Source organism: Gymnoscopelus braueri (assembly GCF_963280865.1).
Source record: "Gymnoscopelus braueri genome assembly, chromosome: 2".
Classification (NCBI taxonomy): domain Eukaryota; kingdom Metazoa; phylum Chordata; class Actinopteri; order Myctophiformes; family Myctophidae; genus Gymnoscopelus; species Gymnoscopelus braueri.
Genome location: NC_137604.1, coordinates 50,869,897 through 50,882,183, shown reverse-complemented (window position 1 = coordinate 50,882,183; position 12,287 = coordinate 50,869,897). Strand labels below are relative to the sequence as shown.

Below are 12,287 nucleotides of genomic sequence, written 5' to 3'. Positions count from 1 at the left end.
ACTTCCTCATGCAGGGAATAGCTAAAATAGTCAATCTACAAGCTCACAACTTGAACTGTAGTTCTGCTATTTTCAAAATGTTTAAAAGTTTAAAAAAAGTTTTAAAAATGAATGTTTTTGTTTAAAAAATGAATGTTTTTGTTTAAAAAATGTAGTAATCTTTGAAATGTTTTGCCTAGGTTCTTAACCCTAACCTTACCAAGATGAACGCGGTCCTCACTCCAAGGGTCTCTGGGAACCAGTTTATAACTGGGGTATGCACACACACATTACACACTTGTGCAAAATGCATACACCCTTGACATGCATGAATACCGCTTTAGGTGGCAAACACGGCCACTTACTCATGCCCAAATGTGTGCATGTACAAGTTGTGTGTTTGTGCTTGGAGATGTGGGGATGATGTAGTTCAGTAACGTTTGGTATCCATGTTCAGGCCCCTGATGCAATACTTCAACTTGGCACGCGCACACACACACACAAATATATATACTATTTAGTCTTTTTGGATTCAGAATTGTGTGTAATAAAAAACAATCAGTTGTGTAGAAAATGTACATTTACATGATGATGCCGTTTTCTGTTTCAGAATGTGATTTCAGTGGTTGACGTCTTGATGTGGGCTACACTGACTGAAATTGGTGCAGGCGAAAGAGGTGAATGCTAATATAGATGTCTTGGCTAATACTGTAGCTTTTATGTTACAACCTACTTTAAGATTTTTCTGATTACTTTTAAATAAGGCCAGGATCCCAAGTCCAGGTTCCCAATTACATCTTAGATAGTGTTGGTCCCGTATGAGCCTGAGTGCAGCCTTAGATCTTCAGATTAGAGCCATCATTTTAGAACCCCGATGCCAACATCAGACATTATTTCACCGATTTGGCCCGATGTTTTTGATCAAAAATGTACCCTACACTTGTTTTTAAGAACGTTGGAACTGGCATTTTACTAGAACTACACAGTTGAGGTATAAACTGCTTAGCAGCGGTCTCATTGATTGTCAATGGCAGTACATGTGTGCAAATCAAAAATCAAACCTCGCAATGTAACGTTGTCTGTATTTATCATATGACAGTGGCGTCACTGACGCATCCTTGGTATTTTAGCTGTGACGTCACGGACTAATCCTTGGTATCTTTATCCCAGTGGCAGCACTCGCTACACATGGTGTTTTTTGTTTGTTTTTTCACGGCTCGCGCTACTCAAACACTAACAGGATTATTATTTATTGTCAACATTCAAGTAGAACTATGAGAAGGTATAACCCAGGTAAAATAATATGTCATCATAAAAATATATAAAGGATATATGATTAGCAGTCCACTTCCTTCTGTTGGTACGGATGGCTTCACATTGCAGTGTTCCGTACTAGAGTACACATGATCCGGATCCGAGACTACCTCCCCAGGCGGTCCCGGGTACGGTACGGTGATCCGTTCTGGGGAACGGTACGCAACGTTCACACTATCTCAACATCTGCCAAGTGGTCCGGGGTGCGCACCCGGGACCATAATCTGAATCCAAGCTAAGTTGTTTTAAAACTCACTGGGGACGGGTGATAGAGCTTGTGGCCCGGGCACATATGCTCTGGAAGGCCCTGAGGATCAGTCTGTCATCTGTTATCACTTTTGAGAACCTACTTTTATATCAAGGCCTTTTCTTTGTTTTTATTGCCTCTTTTATTCACATTTATTTCCTTTGTCTTAATTTGTTTATTCATTCAAGATGTTTTTCCTTATGCCAGTATTTTGTTAAGCACTTTGTAATCCTGTTTTGAAAAGCAAAGTGTGTGTACTGTACACACACACACAGTACACACACACACACACACACACACACACACACACACACACACACACACACACACACACACACACACACACACACACACACACAGTATAAAGTCTATATGACTCATCCATGATCTAAGCTTGATTTTTTTACCTATGCGTTTCCCCTCACTTCTCCTTATTCTTCTACTTTCCCTTTCCTGTTTATCCCAGCTGCAAACTGCAGCAACGCATTGAATGCATGGTACAACCGTGTGGCTGCAGTACGTGGATGTCAGCTGGCATATACTGGGATGTGGGGCAAGACTCTCACTCAGCATTACCTCCAAAGTGAGTATAACAGTGGCAGTGATGATTACACTAGGGGTGCAACAGTTAACCCATTAAGACCTGAGGCTGATTCTACAAATGTCTTTTGAAAAAAAGTGTTGCTATATCAGGGGTTCTCAAACATTTCCATGTCAAGGACCCCAAAGGAACTAATCGATTTAATTAATTATTTAAGAAATGTGATAATGTAATTAGATAAAGCATTGTTAATCATTACAGGAAAAACAAATGGCAAACATATTGAAAATAGTAGATCTGCTCGCCCATGTGTGTGTATTGAGCTTGTAGAACTGCTATTTTTACATGACATGTTGTGTGAATATTTATTTTTCTTTTTTTTACAAACTATTACAAAGAGGTCTGCAATTCTTTTTGACACAAACAAAAAAAAAGTCATTGAACGATTTAAGCTTTCATATGGTGCGACTCAGAAACTCTTCTGCTTGCAGAGGTGTGACTGAGTGGCCCTGTAGTTGCAGAAACAGGTGTGAAAGTTTAGACAGTGCATCATACATGAGTCCAGCTGCCATTATCACCTCAAGACAATAGCCACACATAAGCCTTCACCTCAGAGTCGGACGCCACATTATGACATGAAAAAGGCTATTTGAAGTATAATTTCTTGCAGATTTTTTCCAAAACATTTTTTATATAACTCCTACAGATTTTGTCCAAACATCACACAAATCGGTAAACAGTATCTCTATAATCATTAAACCAAACTGATCTGTCAGAGTTTTCATATTCCATCCTGATTGGCTAAGGTTGGCCTCCAAAGTTTGCAGGAGTCGTCCGTTTTGAACAAACTGCCTCAAATCATGAACACAGAGTGCGATTGTCGTGAAACTTTCCAGCCTTATGGTGGCGCTATAACAGGCAGATTCTTCTTCTGTTTTTACCTGAACTGATCGGCGTGGAACTTTGCACGCACACTCCCTAGAGGCCAAGGAAAAACCTCTGCCCTGAATTTTTTATTTCGCCCTTTTATAGCGCCACCAGGAAGCTGATTTTTGCAAAACACTTTTCTTGATGTTACTCCTAGAGATTTTGTCCAAACATCACGCAAATCGGTACACATTATCTCTATAGTCACGTGATCAAGACAGATCTGTCAGATTTTTCATAATCCATCCAGCAAATTTCAAATATTGCTGGCCCACAATAACCTACCTGACCTGGCGGAGACCTGTGCACTGAGGAGCACTTTTTCTAGTTCACATTCATTTCCTTTGTCTTATAATTGTACTGATCGGATTCACGTGATTGGAAATCAGGCCCAATCACGCTGTCTTTAATTGATTGGAATTGTGAGGAAAAGACTGGGTTTATATATATATATTTTTTGATTAATGTGATATTTTTACCAGCACGTCCGTCTGCCGCACATCTGCAAAGTCTGAGTCTGAACAATAGAGTTAAGTCTGAACTGATTAAAGTTTTAATTAGCTAGGCATGTATATTTGCATCCACCCACTCTGCTTCAAAGTGTGTGTGTGTATGTGACAGACGCTGGCAGTGGCTGCCTGGAGGACAGGCTGCAGCAGGCAAGAGAAGACTTGCAAAAGTCACACCATTTGCTCAATTTACTTGATGTTAATTGTCTTGCTCCCTCAGAATTCAAGAAACTATTATAATGACAATGAAAAGTTAATCCCACTAGACGTAACTCCACACGATTGCATTCACGTTGTATTTATTGTAGACTGCCTCGTAAAAAATATATATTTCCAGGCCAGCACACCAGCCCAAACAAAGTTGTCCATGGAAGTAGATAGGGATAACACTTGTCGATGTACCCCCTATATTATTATGTTTCCTATATATGTTTCCCCTATATACATTTAACAGTGGTGGCACGCCATGGCTTGTTTTTGACCACCACAGCTTGATCGTTATGATAATTATATATTTTTTATATGCGACGCGTTGTGAGCTTGTAGGTGCGTCACACCGCCGTGCGACTAAGTATGCATTGGGCCACCTGTGTTCTCGTGCTCTCCTGTGTCTATGGGTCTCCTGTGAAACGGCTCCCCCTAGGGTAACGGCTTTCAATGGGTCACAGGCCACTGCAGGCTCGCTGGAATGTGTTTTGTTTTGTTTTAGCCATTTCAAGATGATTTCAAGTTCTTGAGCTAGAGAAACCCTTAGAGGACACATGACAGACTTCAGCATAAACACTTGTAGTTCATTTGCGCTACTTTTCTACTGTCTAGCTGTGACATAAGATTCTTCTTTGCCTTGAGAAGAGTTACATGGTTTGTTTTTTGCCTTAAACAATGAAAGGCAGACAATATTGCCATACTGTATGAATGGGGAAAAGGTTTCTATTAGCCCTTATTAGGGCTGAGATTGTATTTAAAGACATATTTTAGTTTGCTAAAGACACAATATTATTTTTTTATATTTTGTATTTATGTTTTGTGCTGCACCACTAAGCTAAAGAGATAAGATTCAGTTTACTTGGTTTGAACCAATGCTGCACTAATTAGACTTAGACGTTTTAATTAATTTAATAAATTCTTATTTTTCCCCCCCTGAAAATATTAAGGAGTTGGTGTAATGATGGAAAATACAACTACATTATGCTATCGTTATTCACATTTATTCAACATTTGGCATCAAAACCAGTTGAACTACTTTAACCCTGTACATCGGCTATTTGAAAATAGCTGATCTACAAGCTCACAACGCGTTACACTGCGAAATGTTGAGCATCTTGAAATAAATCTTTTATGGGGGTTAGTTGGCACTAAATATTTTCAGATGGGGGTCTGTGGCCGAATACATATTCATTTCAAAATATTCATTTCATTAACATGAAAAAGTTTGAGAACCACTGATCTATATTTGACTATGGATCAGGGCTGCCAACCCTCCGTAGTCTCCTTGATTTCAATCACATCTCCTTGATGTCTCCTTGATTGTAAATTTTCCTTGATTTGGTTTCAAACTCATGTTTATTCATGTTATTTGTTTTTGTTATTAGATTTTTATTAAGACAGATGTTTCTTCTTTATTGCAGTATTTTATCTTGTTATTGTTAAGCACTTTGTAACCCTGTTACTGTTTAGTTTTATTACTCATCCATGATCTAAGCTTGATTTTTTAGTGTTTCCCCTCACTTATCTTTATTCTTCTACTTTTCTTTTCTCTTACTTTAACCCAGATGCCGAGCAAGATCAGAGTGCTTTGGTTGACCTGAGGATTGCTCACGCTGAGGGTGAGAATGAATATGACAGTCCCTTATGCAGAGCCTTGTGAGCGAGTTGGCCTATCTCTCGCTCCTGCCATCTACCACTCCGCCCATAGTGATTAGATGCTTCCCTTCATAGGATAATCATAGGGGGCCTTGCCCACTTCCTTTCTAACTGTCCAATGGAAACTGTTTATGGTAATACGTTCCACCTCATTCTTCTCCCATTGGTTAAGGGATTATTGGTTTTGATATTTGTGATGATCAAAAATGGAAATGATATTTGTAAATTAACTATCAAAACACTTTTCTTAATGCATTACCGGAATGCTGGATCGGGACTTGATCGGTATCTGCAGATACAAAAAATGTTAAGATCGGAATCGGATTGGAGGCAAGAAAACGTGATCGGGACAACCCTATCTTAATTTGTTTGTTCATGTTATTTACTTTATAATTATATTTTTATTAGACAGATGTTTTTTCTTGTTGACAGTATTTTATTACATCTCTTTCCATTCCCTCTTTATCCCAGATGATGTGGAACTCAAGGAGATATTCGAGACTTTGTTTCCGCACCTCCTACTGGGTGAGAATGAGCATGACAGTGATGATTAAAGTAGGGGGGATAAGAAAACGTGATCAGGACAACCCTACCTTAATTTGTTTGTTCATGTTATTTGTTTTTGTTTATTTTATAATTAGATTTTGATCAGACAGATTTTTTTCTTTATGGCAGTATTTTATCTTGTTAAGCACTTTTGTAAGCCTGTTTTGAAAAGCAACAGGGCACAGCCAGTGCCAGCGTCTGGGCGATGGCCAAGGCAGGGCCGCAGGAAGGGGTGTGCGAACTGTGCGGCCGCACAGGGCCCCGCGCTTGGGGGAGCCCCGCAAATGAACAGAATCACATTTATTAAGAGTTATAAAAAGAAATAACCGCAAATAACCACCAAAAACTCGGAAATATCCGCCCAAAACCGCTTCGCGCGAGGATGGGGGCGCGCGCTGCGCACGCGACCCCGTGTTTCTCCCAGACGGCTCTGGGCCAAGGGTCCCGTCTAACGACTGGAACAATAACATTTCTCCCGCGATCCGCCATTGCAGAGAGATCGCCCGTCGAAAATGGCTAGTTTTGACCACAAAAAATAAATTGAGATATGGACCTTTTTCTCAACATCCCATCATTGGGGCGGATGCACGTCCGTATTTTTTGGGATGACGTCACATCCGTCCATTCCCTTTTTTAAGGGTCCTAGGATCATTCCTAAGTTGCGTTAGAGTGCCCTCTAACGCAATTAAATAATACGCAATATTACGTTTATGGCACTCCACGGGTGTATTTGCAAAAACGTAATATTACGTTTTTTAGCACTCATTGTGTTGCCAAAGACGCATATCTGCGTTCTAATTAATTTCTCGCCTGGCTGCCAAAGACGCAGATCTGCGTTAAAAAAAAACCCAACGTTTTTTGACCCAAAGACCAAGGAGATATGATTTATCGAAGATTTAAACTCCTATCCACTTCCTTGTTAACTTAAAACTTAAAAATTCTGTATCTCGGCTCCTGAGTACTTTTTTTTTCAATGAAAAATCTCTGGCAGGCAACAGCTAAAAATCTGAAATAATTGGCTGTCAATGTGTTAATAGAGCTAATCGATTTAATTAATAATTTAAAAAAAAGAATTTAAAAAGAATCGATTGATAATCATTACAGGTGAAACATATTAAACATATTGGACCTCTGGATCTCCTTAACTTTTTACAGCGTTGAAAACGAGACATTTTCGGTGCACATATGGACAAACCTATGGACACATATGGACAAACCCGCACCTTGACATAGAACAGAGAATACACACATTTATCGATAAACCAAGTGTAGTGATATGTAATGGAAAAGTAATTAAACCCCTCTCTACAATCGATTATTTGCAATGCAAAACGTTTTCATACAAAGTCAAACAATACGATATTTTGCAGTTTGCATATCGATATAGTAGATTGTTGAATCGTTTTTTTGATGCAGTTACTATATCGTTACACCTCTACTAATATTGTAATAATCGGATGGGAGGTAAGAAAACGTGATCAGGACAACCCTACCTTAATTTGTTTGTTCATGTTATTTGTTTGTGTTTATTTTTTAATTAGATTCTTATTAGACAGATGTTTTTTCTTTATGGCAGTATTTTATCTTGTTATTAAGCACTTTGTAACCATATAAAGTTATTATTACTTTGTTTTATTGCTCATCCATGATCTAAGCTTTTTTGAGTGTTGATGTGTTCTCTTTATTCTTCTACTTTTCTTTCCATTTCCTCTTTAACCCAGATGCTGCTCGTAAGCTGGTGAACAATGGTGACAGTGGCTGAGAATTCCCACGGTGAGAATGAGTATGACAGTGGCAGTGATGATTAAAGTATGGGTGCAACAGTTAATAGAACTAATCGATTTAATTAATTAAAAAAAAAAAATAATCGATTGATAATCATTACAGGCAAAACAAATGTCAAACATAGTGAAAATAACAGATCTGCTAGCCGATGTCTGTGTAGTGAGCTTATAGAACTGCTATTTTCGCTATTGTCTCACCCCCTAGTGGACCGGAGTGCCGGGTGGGGAGACAAACCTAGATACTAATTCTGCCTGTGGCTAGCAGCCAAACAAACAGGTTAAAGCAGAGGTCTTCAACAGGGGGTCCGCGGAGGTACTGCAGGGGGTCCGCGAAATTGCTGTTTGATTAAACAATATTTTTGTTTGAAAAAAAAAAACGTTTTTTTTTTTTTTTTTTTTTTCAAAATGTCAAATTGTCTTTAAACATAACATGAATCCATAGCAAACAGATAATTGGAGGCACAATGCACAATAACATGGTATGTTTATACATATTTTGTAGAGAATTTTTTGTTTTGCACACCTACTGGGACAGGTGCGTATAGGAGCAGGCAATATAAAACACAATTGTATACATAAATATACAATATATGTGGTAGCCCCCCCTACCCTACGAGGTAGGGGGTCCCTGCTCCATCTCCCCATCAGTTTGGGGGTCCCTGGCCTGAAAAGGTTGAAGACCCCTGGGTTAAGTGTTTCTTAACCAATCACGTTGCTTATGCAAGGCCATGTACTGTAAGCATGTTGGCCATGGTAGTGGCTATCTCTCGCTCTTGATTTCTACCACTCCGTCCATAGCGATTGGATGCTTCCTAGGATAATCATAGGATTCATAGGATAATCATAGGGGGCCTTGCCCACTTCCTTTCTAACTGTCCAATGGAAACTGTCTATGGTAATAAGTTCCACTTCATTCTTCTCCCATTGGTTAAGAGATTATTGGTTTTGATGTTTGTGACGATAGCAAATGGAAATTATATTAGTAAATTAACCGATATAAAAACGATTTGACAATTGGTTGTATGTTACGAGTGTAGGTGCATGAAGACCTTATGGAAGCCAGACTATCTCAATAGCACATCACAATCATGCAGCAATGACAGTGGAATTGTTGGATACTTATTCTTTACCACTTTACCATTAGATCCAGAGTGATTTCAATGAGCTGTTCGTTGTGTCATTCTTGTGACCAATCTTTAAAGGGACTACACCATGAATTTAAAATAATTCATGGTGTGTTTATTTTATTTAATATTTAATTGTCTCCGCCAGGCCGAAAGGCATGGTGAGAGAGTATGTTTTCGCCCCTGTCCGTCCGTCCGTCCGTGTGTCCTGTCTGTGTGTTAGCAGCTAATCTCTGGCACCGTTGGCCCGGTCGCTCCGAAACTGTGCAAACGCACTCCCTGGATGCCAATTCAGAACCTCGCCCCAATTTTTTCACATGGGCCTGTTATAGCGCCACCAGGAGGCCGATTTGTGCAAAACCCTTTTTTTTACATTACTCCTACAGATTTTATCCAAACGTCATGCAAATCGGTACACAGTATCTCTATAGTCATGTGATCAACACAAATCTGTCCGATTTCCCATATTCTATCCTCATTGCCTATGGTTGGCTTCCAAAGTTTGCAGGATTGGTCCGTTTTGAACAAAAAGCCTCAAACTATGCACGCAGCTTGCGATTTCCGTGAATTTTCACACGCACATTCCCACTAGGCCGAGGAAGAAATGCCACCCTTTTCACATTGGCCTATTATAGCGCCACCAGCAGGTCTAATTTAGCAAAACACATTTCTGGAACAAAATGCCTCAAATCATGAATGCAGTGTCAGATTGCCGTGAAAGACCTAAGAATAAATGGCACCCTTTTCACATTGGCCTATTATAGCGCCACCAGGAGGCCACAATAACGTACCTGACCTGGCGGAGACCTGTGCTCCGAGGAGCACTTTTTCTAGTTTCATATTGTTTATGTCCCTCAAACGTTTTTCAAAAGGTTTGAGCCTAAATCAAGCCTCAGATATACTCTCTGGCTTATAAAGCACTTTCACCTGCAATACCACATTGTCCTGTTTGGCACGGGGCGCTATTGAGCCAGTTTGTATGCATGTTATCTCCTGGTTCTGTGTGGAAAAAGTAAAAAAAAATAAAATAAGAAAAAAATAAGAAATAATTAAAAAAAAAATATATATATATATATATATTTTTTTTGGAACTGAAAAACGGGAGGAATTGTTCCCTGACGTGACGTGACGGGACGGGACCAAATCAGTTTGGCCTGTTTTGAGACCAATTTACAGAAAACCCCAGATGTGCTGTGAAAGTCTGAGTGTTCAAACTGGGGTATTTTTGAGGATAGAAGAGAGGTAGGGGAGACCAAAAACACACAAAAAAGAAGAAAAAGTTAAAATGTATGGTGTAGTCCCTTTAAGGTCGCGTTTTGGACCAAATATTTTATTATTGGGGAAGTAATAGGCGTGCATTATGAAAACAGAAGAATATGGTTTCTGGGTGTTTGAGTCAGGTCAATTCATTGCAATGCAATGGTTGTCTTCTAGTGCTGTCAGTTTTCCTCTATAATCCCATTCGAATTTCAATGCTTTATTGCATGGCCGAGACTGTTTTATCCGTCAGTCCGTGAACAGTTAATCTCCGGCACTGTTGGCCCGATTGCAGCAAAACTGTGCACACACACTCCCTGGATGCCAGAGCAGAACCTCCGCCCAGAATTTTTCAGCTCGGCCTGTTATAGCGCCACCAGGAGGCAGATTTTTGCAAAAAAAACCTTCTTTTATTCCTCGCACAGATTTTGTCTAAACATCACGCAAATCGATATACAGTATCTCTATAGTCATTAGATAGAACTGAGCCGTCAGAGTTTTCATATTACATCCTGATTGACTAAGATTGGCTTCCAAAGTTTGTAGGAGTGGTCTGTTTTAAACAAAATGCCTCAAATCATGAACACAGCGTGCGATTGCCTTGAAACTCTGCACCCACATTCCCACTAGACCAAGGTAGGAATACCAGCCTACATTTTTCAAATCTGCCTTATGGTGGCGCTATATCAAGCCAATTTCTTTTTTCCCTGTAACTGGACTGATTGGTGTGAAACTCTGCACGCACACTCCCTAGAGGCCAAGGAAAACATCACGCAATCGGTACACATTATCTGACACATTACCTGATTGGCGAATTTCAAACATTGTTGGCCCACAGTAACCTACCTGACCTGGCGGAGACCTGTTTTCTAATATTTTATATAATTATATAAAATAATGTGTAGTTGTACAATAATAAACATAGTCCAGGCATTTCATGCAAAAATGGGGGTCAACCTCCCACTAATTGCAACAAAACCAAACTAGCTAATTGCAACAATACCTAGCTAATTGCAACAAAACCAAACTACCTTGGGCATTGTACAGACTAAGGCATGGCCAGACTAATATCACTGCGTATACTTTTAAAAAATAAAGTTTTGCGCTGGTAGATTTGTCTGGTTTCCAGGCTAAGGTTGCCTACCCCTGGCCTAAAGTTTATTCTAATGCATTCTAATGCTTTATAATTAGATGGCAGGGGAGAACAGGGTAAGATAACTTTTGACATTTTAAATGACCATGTTCAAAAAAAATATGTCAATGAGCTAATATCTGAAGAATACTGGGCAACTGTAGCTTAACACTGTGGTGTTCCCACCCCCTAAAACATTGTTTGGCCCCCAAACAATGTGCGCGCATTCGGTCCTGTCACCTTTATCACCCTTGACCTGTTTGCATGCCTGAACAAAGGCAAAAGATGATGGGATGCTCTCAAGTTAAGAGTCTCAAAAACAGTTTATTCTTCTTACTGTATTTTCTTTCTTTCATTCATTTTAACTCTTTGACTGCGGACGACACGATAACGCGTCAAGTGCTACTTTGTCCAGTTGGCCTTCGACGCGACTGATTCGACGATCAGTCATCGCCGTCGTGTATCACATCGTAATTTTTCCCAATCTGGGACGACGTCACATCCGTTTTCATGTTTTTCCCTGTCTAATCTATCAAGAAGGGTGAGAGAGACCCAACGACCTGATCACGCTGTCATGTGCTGCTCTCTAGTGGCGGATTTGTGCTGGGTCTTTAAATTATGTGTCCTTAAATTATTTTCATGAGAAAAATTCAAAATATAAAAATAAAAAAACACGAAAATTGCTGGCACTGGGGGAGTACTTTATGAAAATACTCTGGCAGTCAAAGAGTTAACAGTGCTGTTCTTTGGCATTACATAGTTTTTTTTCTTGGGGGGGGGGGGGGGGGGGGGGGGTTACCCTTGTTGACATTATCATACAGTATCAATGTGTCCTATTTATATTACATGTGTGTTTGTGTCCGCAGTTCATTGTGAACGAGCAGCAAAGAAGCGGCATGTTCCGGGCAGTTAGCCCCCGCTTCCAGCTGGCAGACAACCAACTGAAATTGCAGTGCTTCATACGACTGACACGTCTTTAGTCTTTTTTTTTCCTTCCTGTTGACCATTACAATTTAGTGTTGTTTTTCCTTTTAACATTCTTCACAGTGTCTCTAAGTGTCTGT

At 39.8% G+C, this 12,287-nt stretch overlaps 1 protein-coding gene across 1 annotated transcript; it reads left to right on the top strand.

Moving 5' to 3' along the window:
- Positions 1-203: 203 nt before the first annotated feature.
- On the top strand, positions 204-12,213 carry LOC308096176 (uncharacterized protein; the record flags this gene model as incomplete). The annotated part of the gene is made up of 7 exons (XM_080443501.1): positions 204-254; positions 590-656; positions 2,007-2,123; positions 5,290-5,343; positions 5,852-5,905; positions 7,648-7,699; positions 12,090-12,213. The coding sequence occupies 6 exons, from the start codon at positions 204-206 to the stop codon at positions 7,686-7,688; spliced, it is 384 nt and encodes a 127-aa protein (XP_080299627.1). The 3' UTR covers positions 7,689-7,699; positions 12,090-12,213.
- Positions 12,214-12,287: the final 74 nt, after the last annotated feature.